Source organism: Zootoca vivipara, chromosome 4, assembly GCF_963506605.1.
Source record: "Zootoca vivipara chromosome 4, rZooViv1.1, whole genome shotgun sequence".
Taxonomy (NCBI): Eukaryota; Metazoa; Chordata; class Lepidosauria; order Squamata; family Lacertidae; genus Zootoca; species Zootoca vivipara.
In genome coordinates, this window is record NC_083279.1 from 21271658 (window position 1) to 21299645 (window position 27988).

A 27988-nucleotide genomic window follows, 5' to 3' on the forward strand; every position below is an offset into this window, starting at 1 on the left:
ACGACTATTGTGCTGGCAAACATATTTTGAAATGGGATGGCTTGTGGGAAAGGCATCAAACCAAAGAACGGTGGCAGTGTGGCATAAGCCATAGTTTTCTCTTTTAAAAAAACAAAACAAAACACAACACTATAGCACGGTAATAGAGACCATTAAAAACATTAAGAGAGAACTGGGGATTGGCACGCACTCGTGCTTTGCTTGCGGGAACAGAGCTGCGCGGGGAAGGGGTGGCCGGAACTACATATCCCAGCAGGCCGTGCGCCTCAGTCATGCCGGCGACGAGCAGTAGACGCGAAGGAAGCGCGACGAGGCAAGATGGCGGAGTTTGGGTAAGAGGATGCTTCAGGAATGCCATCGCTGGACCCGTGTTCTCTCCCCCCTCACGCTTATTCCTGCCCCGCGTCATTTTAAGGGGTGGAAATTAATTTCTGCACATTTCTTCAGGCAAAGGGGGAGGTCTTAAAAATACGTTTTGGGATATGTGGAATGCAAACGCGCTATTGTGTGTTTCACTTGGTAGTAAAACCTTTTACATGCTGCTTTATTTACTAGGGAACCACTGCATATCTCTCACACAATTCCTGGGGCAGCGCTGAAATAAAATAATAATTAAACCTCCATCAATAGAATGTGCATGTGTGTGTTTTCTTAAAAAAATGTGTCTTTGTATTTGACCCACCAATATTTTTATTGTATTAAACAGATTCGTCTTCTATTTAATTACTTCATAAAAGATGGGAGTTCAAGGACTTTGGAAGCTGCTGGAGTGCTCTGGAAGACCCATAAACCCAGAAACGTTGGAAGGAAAAATCCTTGCTGTTGGTATCCTTAAAAAAAGAAAAGGAAGAAGAAAAGGGGGGATATTATTGTAGTGAAATCCCACAAAATTTGACAAGAAGCACACTGGGGATGTTGCACAGCTGAAAATGATTTAAAATGCATGAATGAAGAGATAAGCTAATAAGGAATGTAAAAAACCCAGTTTCTTTCAAACTGTGTGTCAGGATGTATGTGTCTCTCAGAGAGTCCTGTGGCATCCTAAACTCTTAAGAAAAGTAATGTGTTGCAGGCTTTTGTGGGCTAGAGCTCACTTTGTCGTATGCAATGTCAGGATCTGACATAAGCAACTGCTTGAGATGTTCTTGTTTGCATGTATCTGCTTCCCCAGTTTTCTTCCCCAGTTTTTCCTATGAATCCTCTTCTAAGATATCAGCATTTGGCTAAATCAAGCTGTGAAAGGGGCAAGGGACCGCCATGGAAATTCCACCCACAATGCCCACCTTCTCACTTTGTTTCACCGACTTTGCAAGCTGCTGTTCTTTCGAATTCGCCCTGTCTTTGTTTTTGATGGTGAAGCACCACTTTTGAAGAGGCAAACTTTGGTACGTGCTTTATGTGACCTTGTCCAGTACTGAACTTTTTGCCAGTTACAATATAAATTTATTTTCAGGCAAATGAGAATAGGATTGCAACATTAGAGGTGCAGAATTGGAGCCTAGCAATTAATTTGATTCTCCCAGCTACAACAAAATGGAGGCTCTGCTGTGTGCATCTCTAATCAAGGCAGGAATTTAATCCTTTTCCCACAATGGTCAAATTTAATATGGCATTCAGTAAATCTCTGGCTCACTTGCGGAAGTATGTGTCATGAATAGAGTATGCGGTAGCTGGTTATTAATGTAAGGACTTCTAAAAAGACCATTGGAAGGACTGTTATTGTAGCTGACTTTCTATTGCATTTAACTACAAACTGCAGTTTCATAGGAAATGCAGCAAAGCTGTGAACAGCACAGTGCAAAAAACACAATGCCACCATAACAACATCAGTAAAGATGTTGCATGACGATAAACCAGTTGGTAAAAAAAAGTCAAGTTCTAAACAGCAGTTTAATAAGAATCAAATTAATGGAAAGAAAATAGTCTTCTAACACAAAACATTATTTCACCAATGTTGTTGGCAGGCTAAGCGAAGACAACGGAAAGAAATTGCAGCCGCTGACTCCAAGAAAACATCAGAGAAGCTTTTGAAAACTTTTCTGAAAAAACAAGCTATCAAATCTGTTCTGGCAGGCAAGAGGCAAGTACATAGCTGCTCTCTCTCTCTCTCTCCCTCTCTCTCTCTCTTTTTCTCTCTCTGTGTGGTTCCCCCCCCCACTTTAAATATTAAGTTTTTGCTAATGTTGTTATCCCCCCCCCAGTGAGGCTGCATTCCCTAGCCTTTCAGAAATACGAAGAGAAGAAATAGATGATATTTATGTATTACCTTCTTTACAAGAAGATGCAAAGAACAGGTGAGTTGAACACACTTATATTGTTTATATTTACAAAGTTTATATGGGCATGCAACTATTAAAGAACACTCTACTCTCTTGCTTTTTATGGAAAAAGTGTTGATACTTGACAGCTTACCACCTTTCCTTTTGTAACGTAGTTCTGATGAAGAAGATGAAAAGGAATGGGAGGAGAGAATGACTCAGAAAAAGATACTGCAAGTAATTCTCACTTTATTAAGAATTCTTATTTATATTATTGTGTGCATTTCTAATGGATAAGGAACATCAGCATAAAATCTAAGTGCTGATGTGGTATAATGGCTGTGGTTAAGTAAACATCAGTGCTAAGAACATTGTCTTGGAAGCAACATCTGGGGAAAGACCTTTGCCTTAGACTCTTGAGAGCTTCATAGAAGGCAGTACTGTACTAGGCTACCTAAATCAGTGGTATGACTCCACTTAAGGCTTTGCATGATCCTAAACATTTAAATAAAAATACCTACAGGGCAGATACAAGTGCAGTCCCCGAAAGTAAACTAAAGAAAACTAAAACTTTCAATATTTTTGTTAGGCTCAGTAGTATGTGCATGTTTGTTTTCCTTCCTGTACTTTTGCGCAGTCAGCGTGTTCCTTTTGAACTACTATCTCATGGCTCTGCATTTGGGTGCTGCCTTTTCCAACCTGCACAGGAAGAATTGTGTGAAAACCCTCATTCTGTAGATGTTGACTCAGAAGATTTCCTGAGCTTGCCCCCTGAAGTAAAGCATGAGATCCTCACCGACATGAAGGAATTCACAAAACGAAGGAGGACGTTGTTTGAGGCAATGCCAGAGGTAATGCACAAGCCTTCCTTTTCCTTTTCAAGTGAGCGGAACAAAATCTTGCTGTGTTTAGAACAGATAAATCCCTAGTTACAGGTAGGTAGCCGTGTTGGTCTGACGTAGTCGAAACAAAATAAAAAAATTCAAAAATTCCTTCCAGCAGCACCTTAGAGACCTTAAATCCCTGTTAGTAAACCCACTATCATCGTGACAAGTACTTAGGTAAAAATGTCAGAGTAATAGTTCTTGGTGTATAGCAGCTTATTTAAACCACTGCATAAAATGTCAAAAATAACAACATCACAATTTAAGGTAGATGTAGAGCCTAGGGCTTGCCGAACAGAAGGTTGGCGGTTCGAATCCCTGCGATGGGGTGAGCTCCTGTTGCTCAGTCCCAGCTCCTGCCAACCTAGCAGTTCGAAAGCACATCAAAGTGCAAGTAGATAAATTACAGCGGGAAGGTAAATGGCATTTCTGTGTGCTGCTCTGGTTCGCCAGAAGCGGATTTGTCATGCTGGCCACATGACCTGGAAGCTGTACGCTGGCGCCCTCGGCCAATAACGTGAGACGAGCGCCACAACCCCAGAATCGGTCACGACTGGACCTAATGGTCAGGGGTCCCTTTACTTTTACCTTTTTAGGACAGTCAAAATTAATGAATCCGTAGCAGGAAGGGAATTGATTGAATGCTTCAAATACAGGATCTGCTTCTTTTATTTTACTAAGTCTGCAAAATTTATATACTTATTGATTGCAATAAACCTTCAAAGTGGTTTTGCTAATATTCAAAGGCCAGATTATGGGTAGGTGTCTTAAGTGCATATTTATATATGGGAAGAGAAGGATGGTCTCCCAATTCTCTGGGAAATGTCGCTAAGATTAAACTGTAAGGAATCTGCCCTGTCTGTTAAATGAATTTTTAGGCTCCACACACTTAACTGGCAGTAAGCCCAAGTGAACTCAGTGAGACTTAGTTCCCAAGCAGACATTTGGTGTACTGTGAATCATAGAAATTGAGCTGAAATCATACACTGTAGAGCAAGGGTGGGGAGCCTCAGGCCTGTTGGTGTGTTGTGGAAGTCAGTCAGTGGTTCACCACAACTCAACCTGTGTAATGTATCAACAGTATGTAAAGCCCCAGCAGAGTCTTAAGAGATTTCATGCTCCCAACAGACAGCTTCTTCCAGGGACTCTGGAAAACTGAGCCACACAGCTCAAAGTAACAAAGTGTGTGTTGTCTCCAGACACAAGACAAAGCGAAACCCTAAAATCTACTATATGCAGTTCTTCTGGTCTTTGAAGTAAAGATACGTATGTACAGAAAGATCCACCAGCATCATGGAAAGCTCAGTTGGTTAGAGTGTGGTGCTGATAACACCAAGGTTTCAAGTTCAATCCCCGTATGGGATAGCTGCAAATTACTGCATTGCAGGGGGATGGACCAGATGATCCTCAGGGTTCTTTCCAGCTCTCAAAAAAAATTCTATGATACTATTACCATGCTAGCTAATGCTGCTGTGTAAAACCCACAGCCTCTTCCCCGACTTCTCACAGATCCAGAGGCAGACCCTGACAGCAAACGGAAAAGGGCACGACAATCCATAAGGAAAGCAATGCCCTAGAAACTATTATACCCGTCTCTACTCATAGATATATTTTCTGAACCAATTGGAGGGTGAATGGCTCAGCAAGTCATACACTCAACCTCGCTGGTGTCGCTATGGTAACGCAGTGCACCTGGCACCTTAGCTCAGAGCATCCAGGTGTGGGGGGATGTGCTCTTCAAGACATAATAATAATAATAATAATAATAATAATAATAATAATAATAATAATTTTTATTTATACCCCGCCCTTCCCAGTCAAGACCGGGCTCAGGGCGGCTAACAACAAATAATATCAACACAAATATAAAAGAAACAATTCAGTTAAAACAACAGAATAATACAATGTTAAAATTCAATTTTAAAATTAAAAATCTATGAATAAGATAAAACCATTATAAATAAAACCTTAGGGGACATGGGACCAAGCACTGTGTAATTTGACCCATTGCTCGCCTTACACTGATGAGGTCTAGGGGCTTAATGCAGTTCTCCATGCTTCTCTGTCTGGCCCTCAGAAATCTCCAGGCAACACATTCCTCTCCCCAGGCTACACCCTGACCTCTGCTGCACACACTCATTTAGTGTTTTGTTTTTGGTTTGTTTTTTTTTGCTGGGCTGGAATGTGTCCTTTAACTTTGGTAGTGCCTCTGGCTTGCTTGCATGGAGGATGCAGTGAGTGTCTTTGCAAACTGGCCTACTGCGTAAAGGTGAAATATTACACTGTTGCACTGCCCACTTTTGCCCCCAACTCTACCTATCACCGACATGTGGCCCCTGGAAGGGAATGTGGTCCTCAAACAGAGAAAAGTTCCTCACCTCTGATGTAGTGGGTAGCCTTACATTGTGTGCTCACAACCAGAAAATTGTAAGTGGAGCTGGAGCTGGTTTCTCGTCTTATAAACAGCTGACCCGTAAATAGATGTGTTTAGATATCTTTCACACATGTAACATTGGCCGCAGGGCACCCTGCTGCTTTCAGGCAACTGTTTTACCCCCCCCCCCTTGCATAACCACTTTTTTATATTGCAACTGTTCTTGGCTATTTAAAGCACTGCCAGGCAACCACTTATTGTGTTTCCCTATTTAGGGTCAATAATGCTGTCCTAACTCTCTGAGAAACGCCTGCCATTAATTTGCCATTTTTATCTTGTTTCCATCGCACACAGCATTCAAAGTGCCCTTATAGTTTGTTATTCATGCCCCACTTTTCTTCAAAATTGAACGATAAGAGCAGGTTATGATAAACCATAAAAGTACACCAAAACATGCATAAAACATATTTCAAACAGTAAATTTTACTATTAAGCCAGTATGGTCTAATAATGTTTTATTTTCCCTGCAAGCCTACATTTTGCATACTGGAAAGTAAGATTGCAGTCCTGTATTGAACGGAATAGGGCTGGCTTCAGAGTAGATATACATAAGCATGCTCAGTGCCGCTTTGAGTTTTTATTACTAAGTGAGGATTTGAAACTAAATCCCATGGGGCAAAGTCCCATGGTCTGCTCATAAGACTCCCTGCTTGAATCCCAGGCTCCATTCTCAGCTGCAAGCTGCCACTTGCATTTCCGAGACCCAAAGATGTAGTGCTTAGTTCGTTGTCAGGGAAGCTAGTCAATGAGCCAAAGGGGTTTTTCTCGTTCCCCAAGACACCTTTATTTGTGTGCCAGTTGATGTCGAAAGGTTTTTATTTTTGATTTTTATTCTATTTATTTATTTAATATTTTATTTTATTTTGCAAGGGCCCAAGAATGTATCCTTAGGGGAAAAAAAAGCAAAGGGCCGTACTCACTTTCACACTTCAGCCACAACCGCTTTGATAGGTGGTTCCTACGCTAAGACCAGACCATGTCATTACCGAGGAGGCAGACTTAGTCGTTGTCTGAGGACTATCCCTGCCTCCAGGTCTGGTCCTGACCGGACGGATATTGGAATAGGCAAGGGATACCCACATGACCTGAAGGTGCTGCTGTGCAATGCCAGGTCGATGATGAATAAGACCACTGCCATTCACGACCTGATTGTGGATGGAGGATTTGACCTGGCGTGTGTGACAGAGACCTGGTTGGAGGAAGCCGATGGGCCCGTTCTTGGCGCTGCTTGCCCACCAGGTTTCTCTTATGCACAGCAACCCAGGCCATCTGGGCGGGGAGGGGGGGTTGCAGTGATTTTTAGGAAGTCATTAGTTTGCACCAGGCGTCCTATTGGGAAGACCCAGTTCTCTGAGTGCATGTTCTGGAAGTTGGGCAATAGAGGCAGTACAGGATTCCTTTTGGTGTACCGACCTCCCCGCTGCACCAAGGATTCCCTGCCCGAGCTGCTTCAGGTCGTGTCGGATGTGCTCCTGGAGACACCTAGCTTGGTTGTCTTAGGGGATTTTAACATCCATGCCGACACGACCTTACAAGGAGCCGCTCGGGACTTCGTGGAAAGCATGGCCACCATGGGGCTGTCCCTGAATAAGTCTGGCCCAACTCATAGCCGCGGACATGCCTTGGACTTGGTGTTTACCTCTATGGATGTTGGTGATCTGACATTAAGTAAAAGCGAAACAAAAGAAGTGCCATGGTCAGATCACTTTCTGGTGCAACTGGACTTCTCCGCAACCCTTTCCCTCTGCAGGGAGGTGGGACCGATTCGGATGGTCCGCCCCCGCTACTTAATGGATCCAATTGGCTTCCAAAGAGTGGTAGGGGATGTTTTATCCCATGTCGATGGCCTTTCAGCTGATTCCCTGGTGGCCCGCTGGAATGCGGAGTTAACCAGCGCTATTGACTGTCTGGCTCCAAAGCGCCCTCTCAGATTGCATGGAGCCCGGACAGCCCCGTGGTTTTCCCCAGCGCTGAGGGCAATGAAACAGTCGTTGAGACGGCTAGAGCGCCGGTGGCGGAAAACTCATTTTGAATCAGACCGGACACGGGCTAGAGCTCAACTTCGAGCCTACCAAGTGGCAATGGCGACGGCGAAGAGGACTTTCTTCACCGTCTCCATCGCATCTGCAGAAAACAGCAGCAGGAGACTCTTCCAGGTGGTTCGCAATTTAGCGGAACCACCTGCTCCATCCGGGCCCAGTACGGGCCACATGATCTCCTGCAATGATTTTGCAAAGTTTTTTGCAGATAAAGTCGCTCAGATTCGGGAAGAGGTAGACTCCACCGTGGGAGCAGGGCCGGGGCGGGGGAGTGCTAGAGTCCTGTCTAGTCAAGTTTTGTGGGATCAATTTCAATCTGTTACCTCCGAGGATGTGGACAGGCTGCTTAGACGAATGAAACCAACCACCTGTCTCCTTGATCCTTGCCCATCCTGGCTTATAAAAGCTAGCCAGGAAGGGCTGGGCGATGGGCTTCGCGGGTTGGTAAATGCTTCTCTCCATGAGGGAGCCTTCCCAGACCCGCTGAAAGAGGCGGTTATTAAACCGCTTCTTAAAAAACCATCTTTAGACCCGGCCAATATGGCCAACTATCGCCCAGTCTCAAATCTTCCATTCTTGGGCAAGGTGATTGAGCGAGTGGTTGCGGAACAACTCCAGGCACGCCTGGAAGAAGCGGACCATTTGGATCCCTTCCAGTCAGGATTCAGGCCTCATCATGGGACTGAAACTGCCTTGGTCGCACTGGTCGATGATCTCCGGCGGGCTAGGGACAAAGGTAAGAGCTGTTTCCTTGTTCTGCTGGATCTCTCAGCGGCTTTTGACACCATCGACCATAACATCCTTCTGGACCGTCTAGAGGGCTTGGGAGCTGGGGGCACTGTCATGCAGTGGTTCCGCTCCTTCCTCCTGGGCCGTGTTCAGAAAGTGGTGGTGGGGGATGAGTGTTCAGACCCCTGGGCGCTCACTTGTGGGGTGCCTCAGGGTTCTGTCCTCTCCCCCATGCTTTTTAACATCTATATGCAGCCACTGGGAGAGATCATCAGGGGGTTTGGGCTGGGTGTCCATCAGTATGCTGATGATACCCAGCTCTACCTCTCTTTTAAATCAGAACCAGTGAAGGCGGTGAAGGTCCTGTGTGAGTGCTTGGAGGCGGTTGGAGGATGGATGGCGGCTAACAGATTGAGATTGAATCCTGACAAGACAGAAGTACTGTTTGTGGGGGACAGGAGGCGGGCGGGTGTGGAGGACTCCCTGGTCCTGAATGGGGTAACTGTGCCCCTGAAAGACCAGGTGCGCAGCCTGGGAGTCATTTTAGACTCACAGCTGTCCATGGAGGCACAGGTCAACTCCGTGTCCAGGGCAGCTGTTTATCAGCTCCATCTGGTACGCAGGCTGAGTCCCTACCTGCCCACTGACTGTCTCTCCAGAGTGGTGCATGCTCTAGTTATCTCTCGCTTGGACTACTGCAATGCGCTCTACGTGGGGCTACCTTTGAAGGTGACCCGGAAACTACAACTAATCCAGAATGCGGCAGCTAGACTGGTGACTGGGAGCGGCCGCCGAGATCACATAACACCGGTCCTAAAAGACCTACATTGGCTCCCAGTACGTTTCCGAGCACAATTCAAAGTGTTGGTGTTGACCTTTAAAGCCCTAAACGGCCTCGGTCCGGTATACCTGAAGGAGCGTCTCCACCCCCATCGTTCTGCCCGGACACTGAGGTCCAGCTCCGAGGGCCTTCTGGCGGTTCCCTCATTACGAGAAGCCAAGTTACAGGGAACCAGGCAGAGGGCCTTCTCGGTAGTGGCACCCACCCTGTGGAATGCCCTCCCACTAGAGGTCAAAGAGAACAATTACCAGACCTTTAGAAGGCATCTCAAGGCAGCCCTGTTTAGGGAAGCTTTTAATGTTTGATGGATTTCTGTATTTTAGAATTTCTGTTTTTTTGGAAGCCGCCCAGAGTGGCTGGGGGAACCCGGCCAGATGGGCGGGGTATAAATAATAAATTATTATTATTATTATTATTATTATTATTATTATTATTATTCCTGAAGGGTTTTCCATGGTTTTCCATGGTTCAGTATAGCTCAAAATAAAGTTAGCCATCTCTGCTGTGTTATATGAGGAGGAAATTCTGCATCTTCTATTATATAACTATTCCAAAGTCAGTGGATCGTTTTCAAAACTTTTTACACGTTAAATGGAACAAGCTATGTGATGGATATAGTTGTTGACATTCTAAAAAGAATATATCATTTTTTCTTTACAAAACGTTGATGATAATGTCTCCTGATGGTTGAAATGCTTCCTCTTCCTCTAACACAGTGCATTTATTTGTCCTGGAAATACAGGAAGTTCAATCCAAGTTTATTGAAGTGTTGTTTTTGTTGTTGTCGAAGGAGTCCAGTGACTTCTCCCAGTATCAGCTCAAGGGATTGCTTAAGAAAAGCAGTTTGAATCGGCACATAGAAAAGGTGCAGAAGGAGATGAATGAACAGCACTCGGGCCAAATCCAGAGCCAGTACGAAGATGACGGGGGCTTCTTGAAGGAAGTGGAAACCAGGAGGGTTGTCTCGGAAGACACCTCTCACTATATCCTAATAAAAGGTAGTAGGGCAGTAATGTTTCCTTCCATGAGAAAATTAAATGTACAGTGCTATTAAAATTAAAGCAGTTTAATAACAACAAACTTAGTTAATTAATTAAACCAGTTTAATAACTGCAAAATAACTTCTGTTGTCTATGCTCTGGTAACCATGTTTATACATAGGGATGCCTCTGAAGACGGTTTGGAAGCTTCAGCTGGTGCAGAATTCAGCGACCAGGTTGCTGAGCGTATAAGGCTAATATTGGCCCGACAGCACTGGCTGCAACTTAGCTTCTGGGCCCAATTCAGAGTGCTGTTTTTGACCTATAAAGCCTTAAATGGCTCAGGACCGCAATACCTGAAGGACCGCCTCTCACCCATATAAACCGCCCCAGAATCTGCATTCACCACCTGAGGCCCTTCTTCCTGTGCTTCCTCCAGCTGAGGTTTGGAGGGTAGCAACACGAGAACGGGCCTTTTCTGTGATGGCTCTGCCTTTGTGGAATGCTCTCCCTTCAATTATATATTTTTAGGCACCAGGTGAAAATGTTCCTCTTCAGCCTTTGGCTGATTCATATTCTACAACCTTTTAAATGTGTCTGTGAGAAGGGGTGGGCGGGCATTGTTTTGCTGTTTTGTTTTACTTATTTACTTGTTTTTATCCTGCATTTTATTCTGTGAACCGCCCAGAGATCTTACATTGACAGGTGGTATACAAATCCTATAAATAAAATAAAAGTCATCACTCGGCTTGTATGTGATTTTTAATCCCGCAGTCTTTTTTTTAAAACCCTCCCACCCCAAATTCTTGTATTAACATATGAATAAACAGTGATGATCCCTTTTCTTTCAGGTCTCCAATCCAAAGGCGATGCCCCCAGAGATATGAAAACAAAGTCTGCCAGCCCTTCTTCTGCAGGGTCTCAAGATTCAGAGTCTAGAGGGAATATTAAGGAGGCTCAGGTTAACAGGAAGCCCCCTCTAGAGGATGTCATAAAGGCCGAACCAACCACCAGTTCTTCTCTAGCTCCTCCTTCTCCCAGAACTGTTCTTGCTATCCAAGCTGCCATGCTGGGAAGCAGTTCAGAAGAGGAGCTGGAAGGCGACAACAAAGATCGGCTTGATTTGGATGAAGGCAGGTCCAGCGCTCATTCTGATGCCAGCAACATGTCCCCAAGGACACTGAGGGCTATTCAGAATGCTTTATGTGAGGACGAGGAGGATGAGGAGGATGCTGAAGCATCATTTTGCATCCCCACTGGTGGCAGTCGAGTGGAGAGACCTCCTGCGAAGGATATTCTTGCCAGTAGCTCGGATGAGGAGGGCCAAGTACCTGAAGATCGGCATGAAAAAGAGCCTCCATTTTTATCTGTCGGGCATTCAGAAGGCAAACTCATTAGCCAAGACAGTGAATTGGGTCAAAGGAAACTCCTGTTGGAGAAGGATCAGAGCGTACCTGAAATCGCATGCACTCCTTTTATGGAAAAAGCACCTGTGGCCGATAAGGAAAAAGGAGGAATGGAAGCCTTGACTTCCACAACAGGCACAACTTCTGGGGAAGACGAAGGTATGGATAGTGGCACAGAGCGGCAAGAAGAGCTTTCGGCGCAGACTCCATCAGTTGTCCCAAGCCATTCAAACTTTGCAGAGGTAGCCGAAAATGGCAAAGCTGAACATTTAGTGGAATTGGTTCAGAAGTCAGGAAAAAAGGCCTCTGAAGGGCAGCAGCGGGCACTCCCTTTTACTTCAGAAATCGAAAACCTTAACCGAGAAAGAAAGGAACTTCAATCACAGTCTGAAGAGAGTGATTCTGATGGTATGTGGTTGTTAAAATATATGCATATGATAAAGGCGGAACATAGGAACAAACATAAACATGACAGAATGTATGAATGGCTCTGTGGAATGTCCTGGGCAGGGAAGCTCAGATGCATTCAATTTTTGGTGATCTTTCAGGGGCAAATTAAAAACGGTTTTGTTTTGGAAGTAAGGCAGCTGTTGAATTCTGCTCTCCCACCCAGATTTTAATTGGAATAATTGATGCCTATGAAGTTGTTTTTAAATATTTTGAACCACTTGGGTTTTACTTTAAGAAACTTGTCAGAAGAACAGGGGCAGAGAAGCCAATCGCTCTCACTTTTTCATTTCTTTTTAATGTGGATCAGGTAGCTTCATTGAAGTGGATGCCGAAGTGAGTGGTGAACCTCAGGACGAAACATCAGAGGTGTCCCTTGCTTCCGCTGAACAGGAGGAGGAAGGATTGTCTGCAGAGGATATGAAAGGGGCGGACGAACGTCCCATGGGCAGCCTAACAGAAGACGCTGGCGAGGATTCAGAGTTGTCTGTGCAACAGGATGCTGAAATCGAAGGCAAGGAAGATGCAGTTAACGAATGGCAGGATATTAGTATGGTAATTATTTTGTTGTCAGTAATGAGGAAAGAGCTGCATTCCCAGGGGATACAACAATTCTGTTCAGTTGTTCCATAACATTTATTTATTTAATAAGAAAGATTTGTAGAGTTGTTTGAAAGAGTACAGAAAGGATAAACTTGAAGTCAGTAGGAACAGAGACTATGACATCCACGAAACTCCCCTTCTTATGTCTGGTTTGCTGCCTGTACTTTTTCAGATTCTGTCTATGATTGAAGATCAGAAATAGGCTAATTTTTTTTGAAAAAACCCTCCTTAAAAACAATGTCAGAATTTCAGATTTGATGATGCATGCGTACAGAAGTGAACTAAAAATGTCTTTGGGTAGGGTTCCTCTGTTTTTGCTCTGCTAAATGCAGAATTTGGACTTGTTTGGTGCAGAATTTTATATTTCTGGGGGTTGCTAACAATCCTGAGCATAGGTTTCTGCTGTAATTATGCCTACTACGAACTTAAGCACAGACAGTGTTAGTCTCGACCTCAAGACGCCCACACGTTTCAACGTTGAAGAGAAGTTTTATTTACAATAACAAATACAAGCTACAGTCTCAAGCCACGGCTCTCACTGACTTACGACTAGTCTGATGACTCATCTGAGTCCTCAGCGTTGTTCCACCTCCCTTTATCCCTCTGTGGGAACCACACCTTCTTCCTTATATTAAGTGACGTCAGCCTCCCCCTTTCTTGTAATCCAGCCCTCCGTCTCTGCTTCACGCCGAGTGGATTATTAAGAGCTTCGGGAGAGCTGTTTCCTGATATCTCTCTAAATTCACTCTGCTCCCCCTCTGCATTCCCCAATTCTGGGTCACCGTCCACATCAGTCAGCTCTGAGTGTTCACTTGTTAACCCTATGCTGACATCATCCCCCTCTCTAGGGTCCTCCTCCCGTCCTTCAGGTTCCCTCACTCTCGTGGTTGGCGCTCTCTGGGTTACTTCCCACCATTCCTCGTCCTCATCTTCCCAATAACTACAACCCGGTTGTAGCTCCTCCACCTCTTCCTCCCAATCACGTTCATCATTCGTTTCTAGTACCCCCTCTGCTTGCTCTTCCACCCAATCTAGGGGTTTGGGTTTATTGGGATATCTGCGGTGAAACTCCCTCTGCAGCCTGGACGCATGTATATTACTCGCGTTTTCCCACGAGTTCTCCTCCTGACCATATCCTTTCCAAGCCACTAGATACTGCAACCCTCTACCCCTTCTGCGAGAGTCTAGGAGCTCGGCCACCTCGTACTCTGGTTCACCTTCCACCCAGATTGGTAACGGTGGTGGCTCTCGTCTCTCCTGGTACCGATGTTTAGGCGTTACCGGCGATAGTAACGACCGGTGGAAAACAGGATACATCTTCATTGATGCTGGTAGTCGCAACCTGTAGGACACAGGGTTGATTTGCTCCAGCACTTCAAACGGTCCTACCCGCTGAGGTTGTAGTTTTCGACAACGTCCCTTACTTGGCAGGTAAGTCCGTAATGAAGTCCATGGAAATAACTTCCCATGGCCCCTGTGGTGTAGGTAATGGTTGAAGCAGACCCGCTGGGGTCTCACGCGGCCTCTTTGCCCGTTGACAAACCTCACAGGCTCTGATGTATTCTTTGACTTCCTCCTGCATACGCGGCCACCAGAATTCTCTGGACACTAAGCGTTCTGTCTTCCATTGCCCAAAGTGGCCTGCCGTTGGGCAGTCATGGCATTGTCTTAGCACCTTTGCCCGAAGCTCACCTTCTGGCACATAGAGAGCTTCCCCCTTGTACAACAACCCTCCTCGCTCTGAAAAACCTTCTGCCTGGGCCTCCCCCTTCTGTATGGCTTTTCTCTTTTCTCGAGCGAACACATCTTTCCGCATCTGCTGCTGAAACTCAGACCGTTCCACTACCGTCCCCGCTGCAAGCTGCAGTTGCTCAGGTTTAAGAATTAATCGTTGCTCCCCTCCTGTCTCAGCTCCAAAATATTCTGGCTTACGGGACAAGGCATCTGCTCCCTGATTCTGCGCACTTGTCACGTACTTTATCCTGAAGTTGAACCTGGCAAAAAACTGTGCCCACCTGATTTGACGTTGGTTCAAATGACGTGCCGTTTGCCAGTACTGTAAGTTCTTATGATCAGTACGCACCTCCACCTGATGTTGAGCTCCTTCTAGAAAATGTCGCCATACCTGCAAGGCCTCTTTAATGGCTAACAACTCTCTTTCCCATATGGTGTAATTTTGTTCAGACGAGTTTAGTTTCCTTGAATGAAAAGCACACGGTCTCAGTTCCCCCTTTTCATCTGCTTGTAGTAACACTGCCCCAAGCGCCTTATCCGACGCATCTGTCTCCACCACCATCGGCTTGTAAGGATCCGGATGAGCCAGATACCTTTCCTCTACAAACATGCTCTTCAACCTCTCGAAGGCTTTCTGAGCTTCTTCGGTCCATCGGAATTCCTTTTTACCCTTCAGACACTCTGTTATTGGCACCGTGATTCCTGAATACTGATGTATAAATCGCCTGTAATAATTAGCAAATCCCAAGAATCTCTGCACGTCCTTTCGAGACTTAGGGCTCTGCCATGACAACACCGTCCGCACCTTCTCTGGATCCATGTGCACCCCCTCTGGGGTGATCCTATAACCCAAGAACTCGACCTCCGTCACATGAAATTGGCATTTTTCTAATTTGGCGTACAGTCGATGTTCCCTCAGTCTCTGTAACACCTCGCTCACATGTTGTATATGCTCTTCTGGACTCTCCGAATAAATCAAGAGATCATCCAAGTAGGATACTACCGAGTTGTCAATAAGATCTGATAGCACGTAGTTGATAAATGCCTGAAAGGTGGCCGTGCCTGACTGCAATCCAAATGGCATCACAAGATACTCAAATGTTCCATACCTGGTGTTGAAGGCCGTCTTCCATTCATCTCCCTCTCTCACTCTTATCAGATTATAAGCCCCTCTCAAGTCTAGTTTTGTAAAAATCTTTGCCGTTCTCAACCTCTCCAGCAGATCCCCAATTCTTGGCAATGGATAACGACTAGGAATCATGCTCTGGTTGGTCCGGCGGTAATCCACGACTAGCCTCCTCTCAGAAGTCCCCTTTTTGCTTACAAAGAAGACAGGAGCTCCTCCTGGAGCTTTTGTTGGTCTTATAAACCCCCTCTCCAAGTTTTTCCTCAGGAACTCCCGTAAGTCAGCTAACTCTACCTCGGACATTGAATACAAACGGCTGGTTGGTATTTCTGCTCCTGGCAGAAGATCTATCTTACAATCGTATGGTCGGTGTGGTGGCAGCCAATCCGCTTCCTTCTCACAGAAGACATCTCTGAAGGACTTATACTGAGGCGGTATCTGCGTCTCCTTCCCCGTCAGAGGCCCTGAGACCATTGTTTCATTGGCCTCACTACTACTCTCCGGCCTGACTCCCAAGCAGTTTAATCTGCAGTATACCGATGAGAAGGTCATGGATCTCTGACCCCAGGAGATCAATGGATCATGTCGCGCCAGCCAGCTCATCCCCAGAACTATGGGATAGGATGACAATCTTGTGATATGAAGCGCAATAACTTCCCGATGGCCTGGCAACTCTAACCCGATGGGCATAGTGGTCTCCGATACACAACCAGATAGCAGCGATCTGCCATCAATATTTCGAACTTCTAAAGGCTCTTCCAATGACTGTGTTTCTATTCCCAGCCTACTCACCAAGTCTACATCAATAAAATCTGTGGAGGCTCCAGAATCTATAAGCTCACTCTTTCCGTCTGGGAGTCGCAGCATCGCACACACAGTGATTACTGGTATGACCGGTCCCGGTGGAGGCCCTGCTGCTTCCTCTCGTCCCAACCTGAGGCCTCCAGAACGGGTTGGGGCTTCTCTTTTCCCGACAGCAGCTCTGCATTCTTCTGGTGCTGTTATATCCGTCCCAGATATTGTGCCTCGTGGCCTTCCCACAGTACACTGCCGGGCCATGTGATTAGCTGCGCCACAATTGAAACACAATCTCTCTCTTCGCCTTCTCTCCCTCTCAGCCCGTGTAATGCCAGTTACTCTGCCCCCTCTGAGAGCACCCAATTGCATGGGCTCTTCTTCATCCTGAGCCAGTGAACCCTTAGTCTCCAATGGCACAAAGCTTCTGGGACTCTCTGATCTCCCTAAGCCTCTTCGCATCTTGTTCCGCAACTGGAACCTCAGGCCTAGTTGCAATGCGGCTTGTCCCAGCTCTTCTAAGGTGTTGAATCTGGGCATCTTCGCCAACTCATCACGAATTTCCTCAGATAGCCCCGCCTTGAACAAGCCTACCAAGGCCTTTCCTTCCCAGCCCAATTGTCTGGCATACATCACAAAATTAGACCAGTACTGAGCTACACTTCCTCTCCCTTGTCTGAGACTCAAAAATTCTTGCTCCAACACATCCTGTTGGGCTGGGTTCTTAAATGTACTGTCCATGAGTTTCAAAAATGCCGGTAAGCTCTTAAGGACTGGATCAGCGGCCATCATATAAGGGGTAATCCATTGCCTTGCCACCCCTTCTAAAAGCCCCAGCACTGTAGCAATTCTGGCCTCATCATCTCTGTATTCTTCCCCTTTAAGTCTTAAGTAATACAAACAGGCAGCCCGAAAGGAATCATACTCTGCACTGTCCCCACTGAATCGTGGAGGAAGGGGTATCAAATTTCTTGTCATTTGCCTACCGGATAAATCAGAGAGCTGTTTTGCCTGTTCCTCCGTCCTTCCTTCCAGTCGTGCTAATCTCATTTTCAGTTCTTGATTCTCTGCCCAAAGAGTCTGTGTAGGGTCCATAATTGGTGGGGTTGCTGCTGCTCCTTGCTGCACAACCGGCTGTTGCAGTGCCGCCTACCTCTGCATCTCATCCTCCATTCTTTCCTTTAATCAGTTGGCTTGTTTCAGCAGCAGTAGATAATGAAGAGATGAGTCATGCTGTTAGTCTCGACCTCAAGACGCCCACACGTTTCAACGTTGAAGAGAAGTTTTATTTACAATAACAAATACAAGCTACAGTCTCAAGCCACGGCTCTCACTGACTTACGACTAGTCTGATGACTCATCTGAGTCCTCAGCGTTGTTCCACCTCCCTTTATCCCTCTGTGGGAACCACACCTTCTTCCTTCTATTAAGTGACGTCAGCCTCCCCCTTTCTTGTAATCCAGCCCTCCGTCTCTGCTTCACGCCGAGTGGATTATTAAGAGCTTCGGGAGAGCTGTTTCCTGATATCTCTCTAAATTCACTCTGCTCCCCCTCTGCATTCCCCAATTCTGGGTCACCGTCCACATCAGTCAGCTCTGAGTGTTCACTTGTTAACCCTATGCTGACAGACAGGCAACTAACATACATCGGTGCCTTAGGGCTTAACGGAACTTGGATCTTCCTTTATGTTTACAGGAGGAGTTGGAAGTCTTGGAAACAAACCTTTCTGCTGAGCAAAATGCTCTAAAGGCTCAGAAGCAACAGCAGGAGCGTATTGCTGCCACTGTGACAGGACAGATGTTCTTAGAAAGTCAGGTAATGTATTTATAATCCCTTCTTGTTCGCAGTAGCCTTTAAAGATTCCTATTTTCCCAAAGGGAAAATATAAGATAAGATATCTTTATTGTCATTGTCCCCTTGCGGGAACAACGAAATTATTCGGTTGCTACGTCCACTCAGATAAAGCATTCCGCATAATCCAAAATTACAAAACCTAATTAAAAACAGTAAATATAATACAAAATAACAAGTAAAATAAGATGACTTCAAAGTCCAGGCTTTGAAGAAAGGTTGGCAAGAATATCCAGTCAAGTCCAAGTTCTTTGCACTGGGTTATGCTGGCTTTGACTGTTACTGGGAAAGAGGTGAGGGAGAGTACAAATTTTTGTCTAAACTTGAGGTACTGATATTTTCCTTTCCTTATTGCATTTGAGCAATGCTCACGTTATCAGTTTCATTGAATTATTTCACAGCTGCTGCGATGTTCTATACAGTGGAACCTCGGGTTACGCACCGTCTTTACGAACGCTTCAGGTAATGAGCTCCGCTAACCCGGAAGTAGGTGCTCCTGGTAGCGAACTTTGCCGTGGCGGCAGCAGGCATTAGCGAAAGCGCACCTCAGAGAAACCTGAAAGAATGGTTTCAGGTTAAGAATGGACCTCCGGAACGAATTAAGTTCGTAACCGGAGGTACCACTGTACAGCTATAATTTATTGCAAAGGACCACAAAAAATAACCCGCCACCTACATCAAGAGGCAAGCTTGCTTGGCTCGTTTCAGTGTTGTGTGCCTAATTTGAACAATGGGGATGTAAGAAGGAAGAATAAACTGATATTAAAGTTGAGCACAGCAAATGGATATCTTTGTCTCTTCCAATTCCACAGTTCTATGATTCTGTGAGATAAAACTGAGAAACATTTGTGAAAATAAATTCCCTCCCATTACATACCAGGCAGGTGCCATCTTTGTTGTCTCCTCATCGCCTTTTGAAGACCTCCCACAAATCTTTAAATTGAGTGTTTTACCCCAGTCTACATCTGTATTGGATTTGACTTTTAAAAAATTAATAAATGCTCTTTTAAATACGTTTTTATTGTTAAATCGCTTTGATATCTTTCACAGGAACTGGATTAAAATAAATGGAACGAAATAAATAAAATAAGAGGAAAACGTCAACATTACATCATAAGTTAGAGGCGTCCCCCCCCACTCCACAAGCACACACAATCTCATGTTAGTAATTCCGTCACATGTTAACTTTGCATGACTTGGAAGAACAAAGCGCAGAGAGAGATGTCAATGATAAAAGCTACAAATTGCCTTTTCGTTTCTGTTTTCCACTGTGCAACTTAAATATATCATATTGAGTTAGGCTGTTGGCAGAACGGGTTAGCAAGGGATGTGTAAAAACAGATTGATTGTAGCTCTTATACTAACAGCACTAGAAAGTAAAGTAGAGCATTAGCAAAATAAGTGATTATTGATGTATTGCCAAGACACATGTTAGGGAAGGAGGGGTGGAAATGGGAAAAGTCCTTAATGTATTTTTCTTAGAAAGCTGGAAATAGTGTAACTGTTCCATCCCGTGCAAATCCAGGCTTAAGTGACATATCACATACCTGCAGATGCAGCAGATACAAGCTTAGTTAGAACATCTCCATGACAAACAGCTGTCTGCAGAAGATTTATTTGCCCTGCTCACATAGTCACATAGTCTTACATATTTTTGACCTTTCCCTCCCCAGTAAAACTAACGCTGTACTCAAACCCAGTCACTTACTGTCTTCTAAGAAAAAAAATTATCTACCAGAAACCACAATCACTGGCATCGTTTGTAAGTTGGGTGTTATGGCTTGCTTATGTGAATGACCCATTATACATCTAATAATGCACTTCCATGTTGCCTGATATTGCCTCTGATGCAGTGCTTTCCAGTGGAGCTGGTTTGCACATTCACCTGCCAGTAATCGAGTGATACCCGTGGGTGGGTGAACGGGCCCCTCTCACCGAAGAGAAGTACAGTGGTACTTCTGGTTACAAACTTAATTCGTTACGGAGGTCCGTTCTTAAGCTGAAATCGTTCTTATCCTGAGCCATGCTTTTGCTAATGGGGTCTCCTACTGTGCTCACGCCAGAGGCATGCGATTTCCATTTGCATCCTGGGGCAAAGTTCGCAACCAGGAGCAGCTACTTCCGGGTTAGCGGAGCTCGTAACCTGAAGTGTTCGTAACCAGAAGCGTTTGTAACCAGAGGTACCACTGTATTGAGTTTGTTTCTCCCTTCTCTCAGGAACTTCTGCGCCTCTTTGGCATTCCATACATCGAAGCCCCTATGGAGGCAGAGGCTCAATGTGCCATCTTAGACCTCACTGATCAAACCTCAGGGACAATCACCGATGACAGTGACATTTGGTTGTTCGGAGCACGACATGTGTATAAAAACTTCTTCACTCAAAACAAGTACGTGGAATATTACCAGTACGTGGATTTCCAGAATCAGCTAGGTAAGGCCTAAAAACCCTGCTTATGCAGAAGATTTGAACTGCTGCTTTTTTAAAAACCCTCTAATTGAAACTATGCATTTTTTATTATGATGGTGTATCAACAGTTTCGCTATTATACATCAGATAATTCAAACATATTTCCTTGTTCCTCTGTTCATTCTTCTGCTTCCGGAGGATTATAGAATTGGTGATTTAAGCAATTTAGGAATAAGTGCCATTGAATTCAGGGGGAACCTGCATAACACTGCTCTGTTAGTTCCACTGTCTAGAGATGTTCTGTAACTGGTTGATTCTTGTGACTGCTGGTGTTTTCCCCTGGATTAACACTCTTAATCTTTCTGATGTTTGGCTTCCCAGATTAGGAATGAGTCATGTCTGCTCAGTAGTTAGAAACAACTGAGACACAGCATTTAGTCAGAGTAGCCTTAAAACTTGTCAGGTATCTTGAGCTAAAAGCAAGTTCTCTCATTAGCCTGCACTTGGAGCTAGCTTTTTATTTTATTTTAAACTAGCTTTTGCTGCCTGTGGATAGGGTAGAATAATTATTATCTGGCCTGAGTGGGGCAGCCTCGGTAAAGTGTGGTACCAATGTTAGCATCCTTTGGGCATCAGGTTGACATACCTTTTCTTGCAGGCATTTGAAGGAATGATTAACATGCTTCTCTCTCTCTCTCTCTCTCCCTCCCTCTCTCTCAGTGTAGGAGTGTGTATTGCTATTTTATTGTTAAACTTGATAGCTGTTTTTAGTTGCAAACCGCAAGACATTTGGTATTAGCAGATGTTGATAATAAATTGAATTAAATCAATTGTTAGCAATAGTTTGTGAATCTTTGCAGCTCTTATATATGTTTTCAGTGCCTGCTCTTGCATGAAGATGATTCACGCTAATTCCAACTAGTAGTTTTTTGGGAACTCTGTTGATTTCGCCGATACATAGAAGATCTCAAACCTGGTTCCCCAATATTTCTGCTCTTTGTGTTTTGAAAAGGTTCAGGACTGAACTTTGTATTACGCACCATAAAATCATGCACTGAGCTGTTGCACCCCCCCTTTTTTTTCTTAACAAAGTTAATGTATTTTTTTTAGTTTTAAGTGTGAACTTGTGAATTCTATCACACATGACTTGCTTAACCCCCCCTCCCTTTTTCAGGCTTGGATCGGAACAAGTTAATTAATCTAGCCTATCTGCTCGGTAGTGATTACACAGAAGGAATTCCTACTGTTGGCTGTGTAACAGCAATGGAGATCTTGAATGAATTTCCTGGACGAGGAATGGAGCCTCTCTTAAAACTTGTGTAGGTATTTAATTTTTTTTGCAGGCTGTTGTGTTGTGCTCTCTCTCTGTGTGTGTGTGTGTGTTCTGGTCTGAAGCATTATGAGCTAGGGTGCCTGGCTTATGCAAAGGGAAATAACACAGAAACAACCACGAAGCTGTTTATATTTCTTGTAATTACTGTGATTCTCTGCATTTACGGCAGAACATGTTCGTCTGTCAGGGCAAACCATGGTTTCTGGCTTGTGCATGCTGCCAGGTTGCCCCTGCCTTGCCTCTCTCCTGGTGCAAACAGGAGAAATAAAGCAGAAACTGCAGTTGAGCATAGAACCGTGGCTTGTTGCTCCCTAACAAGCCATAATCTGCAAATCAGCAGCAAACCATGTTTTAAGGCTGTCTACTGATACATGGCTTTTGATTTCTCTTTGATGTTCTTTACGCTTTTGTCTCCCACAAACGGAAAACACGCCCACTGCTCTTCTGCAGATGCAATACCTTTCCCAAACTGATTTCAACACATGGTCATACCTGGTCACCACACTGCTGCGCACTGGGGCAAACCGAGGACCCTCCATTTACATTGCACAATGCAAGGAAAGGACTTCTGTATGGGCTGTGTGCTCATTGTGTACTAAAAGCTGTTTTGGTTGCTGTAGTCCCTATACCTGAAGGGGCCGTAAGTTCTTCAAAACTGAAGTTTCCCTTGTCTCTGACAGGTGACAGTCCTGACCAAACCAACAAATTCTCTCCCTGTGTGTGAGAGAGATTTAAACATCTATTTCTGTTTTCTCAGGGAATGGTGGGCCGAGGCTCAGAAGTACAATAAAACGCGTCCCAATCCGCATGACACCAAAGTGAAGAAAAAATTGCGGCAATTGCAGCTTGCACCCGGTTTTCCAAATCCTGCAGTAGCAGAGGCTTATCTGCATCCCGTGGTGGATGAGTCGAAAGGATTATTCGTTTGGGGAAGACCTGATGTGGAACAGATAAGAGAATATCCTTTTCCCCGCTCTGTTTTCTCTGCACTCTTGATAAGCTCTGCTTAGAAATGCTCTGGCAGAAATGTTTGTGAAATGTGCAACAAATGGGGTGCTGTGTTGCATGAAAGAGTTCACGTGGTTTGCTAATACAATTCTGTGGTGCAGAGGGGATAGAAATCTCTCTCAATGCAAGCGTCATCCAGAAGCAGCTAACCGATGTGCTGCCTCCTGTGTGCTTCCTAATGCACAGAGTTTCTTCAAGTAGCTGTCACCAAATGCAGGTGTGTGGTGCATGAAAGATAGTACTTGAAAAACAGCAAGGCAAAGAGCTGCAGTCTTTGCGTGTGAAATGTGCTGTGATAGATGTATAAAATTCAAGGAAAGGGCTTGAGAACATCCCAGATTTGCATCATAAAATGTAGTAATTGTTAGGGTGTTTTCAGGTTTTAAATGCTCATTGTGCTGCTACATAAAACTATTACTTACAGACTTCTGAAAAACAAGGTTGTATCCAGCTCTGTGTGAGTGGCATATCCCTGTTCACCCCAAAAATCTGCTGCAAAGTATGCCCCAATCCTCTGAAGCAGATTTTGAAGGGTGTGCAGGGGAGCAGTGGCTGCAAGAGATTGGAGAGGAAGAAGAAGGTCTCTTGTACAAGTTGAAGTTTGTTGTGGAAGCTGAATAGCAGCATTTGACACAATCCACATATTGCAAATCCTGTTTTCCTGGATGTGTTTGCTGCTTTCAGGAACTTTCATTCATGCTCTTATTTCCTTTGAATTTCTATTGGCCCTTGACTCGAAACACATTTTGCCAAAGTCGTTTTGGCTGGACCAAGTTGAAAACAGACGAAGTCCTGTTGCCTGTCCTCAAGCAGCTGAATGCGCAGCAGGTATCAGTAACACGCACAAATGTGTGTCTGTGGGGGTGGTGAAACTTCTTTTGCTGCATCCTCAAAAGGCTGTCTCCGTATGCCCTGATAAACCCTGGTAAGAACAGTTAGAATGGATGTCTATCCCCCACAAAGGTAGAAAATTAAATCATCACCTACAAATATGTCTTGAAATTTTCCTCACTATGAAATTCACTGAAAGTCGGATAAAGAAAGCAAATGATGAATTTAAATCCCAGGAATAAATTGCTCAGGGCAGACTCAAAATGCAGACAAGAGTGAGAGCTCAACTGAGTATTTTTTTAAATTTCCGAACTGGTTTATTGTAGGAGAAATGAATAATTCACTTTTTAGAACATGTTTATCCCATCTTTTCTCTGGATCAGAATTTGGGTAGGCTCTGTTTCAGGGATGTGGCCCCCCAGAGGTGGCTGAGCTGCAACTCCCCTCATCCCCAACCACTACTGTCTAGGCTGATAGGAATTTGAGTCCAACAACATCCCTCTTCTATATTAGTGGCCAGTGGTTTTTTGCCGTTATGTGTTCTGGTGCTTGCTGCATTACAGATGTGGCTCATTGTATCTTGGTGTAGTTTTGCCCCTACTGTGCCAGGGAACAAGTAGAAGACTTGAAGATATTTTTTCCAGCACCAGGCTCACTCATTTTTCCATTTCATAACTCCCACAAACTTCTGCTGCCTGTGCCTTATGTTGGCCACCCATGTTTCAGGTGGATGTTGCAAATTTAAGAATTTACGGTGTCATTGTTCTACTAGGGTTAGACTCATCATGGGTTTTTTGTGGGTAGCCTTCTGAATTGGTTGCAGCACCATAGGTGCTGCTATCAAACAGCTTACTTTGATATTAAGGATTATTTGGAAGCTGAAGGACCTTGCATTCACCTCGTATTCCAAACACAGGCCATTTAATGGACCTGGCTGATTAATCTTTTAGCTGGCTCAACGAGTTTATTATCTTTGAAGAAGGGATGCGGGTTTAGGTTTGCAGGTGAACATTACATAGATCTCCAGCAGTTTAAGTGGTAAGATGCTTTGAGCTGAAAACAGAAGCCAGATAAGTACCAGAAGCCTGGAGACAGATGTAAAGGGATTAGCTTTTGGTTTGTGCTCAGACCTCTTGATTTCTAAGCCCAGGAGTTGGCAGGAACAGTCCTCCCACAGGTGGCTGGGAAATTTGCCAGGATCAGTGTGAGGGCGTTAAGTGGCTTCTCATGAGTAAGAGGCTCCAAACTCCGTAACTGGTTTTTTTTACAGAGTTTTATTATATACTAATGTACAAGTCAGAGCAAAAATGTCCATGACTGTCCAGCCCGAGTCAGAACCCGGAAGTGCCGCTTGGCGGGAACGCTTCCAACAAAGGAACTTTGGCTCTCTTAGCCTGCGCTTCTGTTCCCGGCGTTTCTCCCTCCTACGAACCTGGGGTGAAGGGGCGGCCACATTCCCCTTTCCCCCTGAACTGCTCAACTGTCGAGCAGGTTCTCTGACCTCTGACGCCTCCCCTTCCACCATATTCTGGTCCGACACTTCTGACCTTCCCCAGCGCTCCTGTGAGCTGTCAGCATCCCCCGCTCCCCTCTCCACTGCGAGAGCCTCAACACCACCTTCCGACTGCCTCTCAGAACTGACATCATCCTGGAGCTCTGGCACCGTTCCACTGGGCTCCGTGCCGATTCCTGGTGGATCCCTGACAATCAGTGAGGCACCTCTTCCTTTCCAGCATGCATACAAGTTATTTTCAGACCATAACGGACGACATAAATTTGTAAGCAAACATGTTGATAACAGATGATGAGTCCTAATGTTGAGCAGACAAGAGGGCTCACCCAGATGCTATCCTGTCACGTTCTGTGTCTCCTGGAATGTGACTAGTTACCTTTTCCTGAGGCTCTCCTTTGTTAAGTGATGAAAACCAACCGTGTAGAATGGCAGGGCACTTTGCTAGCTGTGCAGCGTCATAATCCCTGCACTTAGAGCTGCCTAGAAGTATCTGGAGAGACTAGTCAGCTTCCAGTATATCAGCCTGTGTAGAAATTGCATGAGACCCCACAGGCAGATAACCTGGTTTTTATGCAAATTATATGTAAATATCATCTACATAGAAAATACGCAAATGAACAGCAATCTTTATTGCATGTTTATTAGGAATTCTTGATTACTTAGACACTTTATCTCTTTCAAAATGAAACCATCCGGCCCCAAACCCCATAAAACCACAAACTGCAAAATGCAGTATTTCAAGGATAAACTGTGAACTATATGAAGGTGTGAACTACTGGTATATGAACTGATCATTTACTCACCAAAGGTTAGTCTGAATGAACAGATCTTCACCCTCCTATGAAAGATATCAGTGGGCTTGTCAGGAAGGAAGTTTCGCAACTGAGCTGCCACTAACTGAAAGGTCTTGAGTAGGAAGACCTTATACTGAGCCAGATCTTTGGTCCATCTAGTGCTGACTGCCAGCGGTGCTCCAGGATTTCAGACAGTTCTCTTCCACCTCTTCGTGGAGATACCTGGGATTGAACCTGGGACCTTCTGCATGCAAAGCAAATGCTCTACCACTGAGCTATGGCCATTTCCTGAGTCTGGCGGATCTTATAGCTTGCTGGGTGGAATCTCAAGAGAGGAGTTTCCCATAGATCTTCATTGGTACAGTGGGCCTCAATTAGCTTGATAGGCCCAGGCAATACAATATAGAGGGTGAACTTAGATGCCCTGTGTCTTTTTTCCTATTGCAATTAGCATATACCATAATTCCTTAACATCAGTTGTGGGGATGCCCCCTTTTCTCTTCTTTGTAGACTCAGCTCCGTATCGACTCCTTCTTCAGATCAGCACAACACGAGAAGCAAGCCATCAAGAGTCAGAGGCTTCGCCGGGCTGTGACTTGCATGAGGAGGAAAGAGAAGGAAGAAGAGCAAAACGAAGTCCTGCAGGCTACTGCAGTCATGGAGCAAGAACCTAAGTGGAGGAAAGGGAAGGATCCTGTTCGAGGTGCAAAGCAAGGACTGGCTGGAACACAGGGCCGGCGGGGCAAGAGGAGAAAAACCCCACAACCGAAAGGGGAGGGTTGTGGAGGGGGAGGCTTCGTAGGGGAGGTTCAGCTCTCGGAGGCTGAATCGTCCAGCGACTCTTCGTCCGAAGAGTCGGAGAAGGAAGCCTCCAAAAGGTGCAAAAAGGGAGGAAATGCCCTGGTGCTTGAAGCAGACACAGCCAGTCACGAAGCCAGATTGGAGCTTGAAGCCAAGCGGGATGAAGTGGGGAACAGCAGCTCTAGTGCCGAGGAAGAAAAGCCTCTGGTTACAGCTAGGCCTGTATTTGAGGGCAAGAAGGCAAGGGGCAAGTCTTCCAGGGGAAGACGTAAGAAATAGTGCTATCCAGCAACAGATAGGGAATTCTGAAAACACTGCTTTGTATATAGCACGATGAAATATCTTACTATTGTATAAATCAGCACGAACCTCCATGATCTTATTTTTTTTTAATATTAGCATTATTTATTAAATAAGAGCTTCTCTTTTTCTAATGGCGATTATGAGCTGGAATGTTTAAACCTCTTTTAAGAGGATAATATCTGTTTTCTCTTCTCACGAGTGCTTCCAGGAGAATAAACAAATTTGCCTCCCTTGAAGGTTCTCAAGGTGATTTGTAATGGTGTATGTGTTTTTCATCATGGAAATTGAGTCATTTTATAATGCAGTCAGCCTGTCAGTCAGCTTCACACTTCATGAAATGCGAGCAGCAGCATACCATACAGGCTTCTGCATTCCGCCAGAAGAAAATACTTTGGGCAGCTTCGACTCCTCATACCATGCTGTTCACCTATATTAAAAAATCATTTCAAGCATGTCATCCATTGCAGAGCTATATCTGATGGGACTGGTCATTCTTCAATAAAAGCTACAGATAAGATACAGGTATCTTAATAGAGAATTTAACAAATAAATTCAAAAGGAGAAATGGCTTTGCATAGTGGCTGAGGTACGAACGAGGAAGATCTATGCTACGACCTTGCTATGGACCATGTCAGCTGCTGTATTTGGGGACGGGCAGGAATTTTTCCACTTGGCAAACTGGACCTGGCCATTTTGTTTTTGCCTACCTCATAGCAATCATCACAACTTTGTGGGGTTAGGCATTGGGTAGGCCTTGACTTGGCTGAAGGGGAGGTTGTAGCTTCTGTTCGACGCCAAGACGGGCTAGAACCATAGCAGCATTCCAACGGGGACCCCTCAAGGGGTCATAGGGCCCCCTCTAGATGTGATT

At 44.9% G+C, this 27988-nt stretch overlaps 1 protein-coding gene across 1 annotated transcript; it reads left to right on the forward strand.

The window, feature by feature from the left end:
• The first annotated feature begins 303 nt into the window (after positions 1-303).
• ERCC5 (ERCC excision repair 5, endonuclease) lies at positions 304-27353 on the forward strand. Its single transcript, XM_035115268.2, has 16 exons — positions 304-332; positions 707-825; positions 1210-1385; positions 1965-2080; positions 2202-2294; positions 2435-2495; positions 2966-3109; positions 9976-10183; positions 11017-11979; positions 12329-12573; positions 17972-18091; positions 20345-20558; positions 21709-21853; positions 22625-22825; positions 23619-23703; positions 26524-27353. Exons 2-16 carry the CDS (start codon positions 738-740, stop codon positions 27091-27093), a joined length of 3429 nt encoding a protein of 1142 aa, XP_034971159.2. The 5' UTR covers positions 304-332; positions 707-737; the 3' UTR covers positions 27094-27353.
• The last annotated feature ends 635 nt before the right edge of the window (positions 27354-27988 follow it).

Excerpts from the sequence above, each read along its gene's own strand:
- ERCC5 (XM_035115268.2), top strand. The coding sequence starts at position 738 with ATGGGAGTTCAAGGACTTTGGAAGCTGCTGGAGTGCTCTGGAAGACCC. Across the intron at positions 2,081-2,201 it reads TCTGTTCTGGCAGGCAAGAG|TGAGGCTGCATTCCCTAGCC; the intron begins GCAAGTACATAG and ends TCCCCCCCCCAG. Across the intron at positions 11,980-12,328 it reads TGAAGAGAGTGATTCTGATG|GTAGCTTCATTGAAGTGGAT; the intron begins GTATGTGGTTGT and ends AATGTGGATCAG.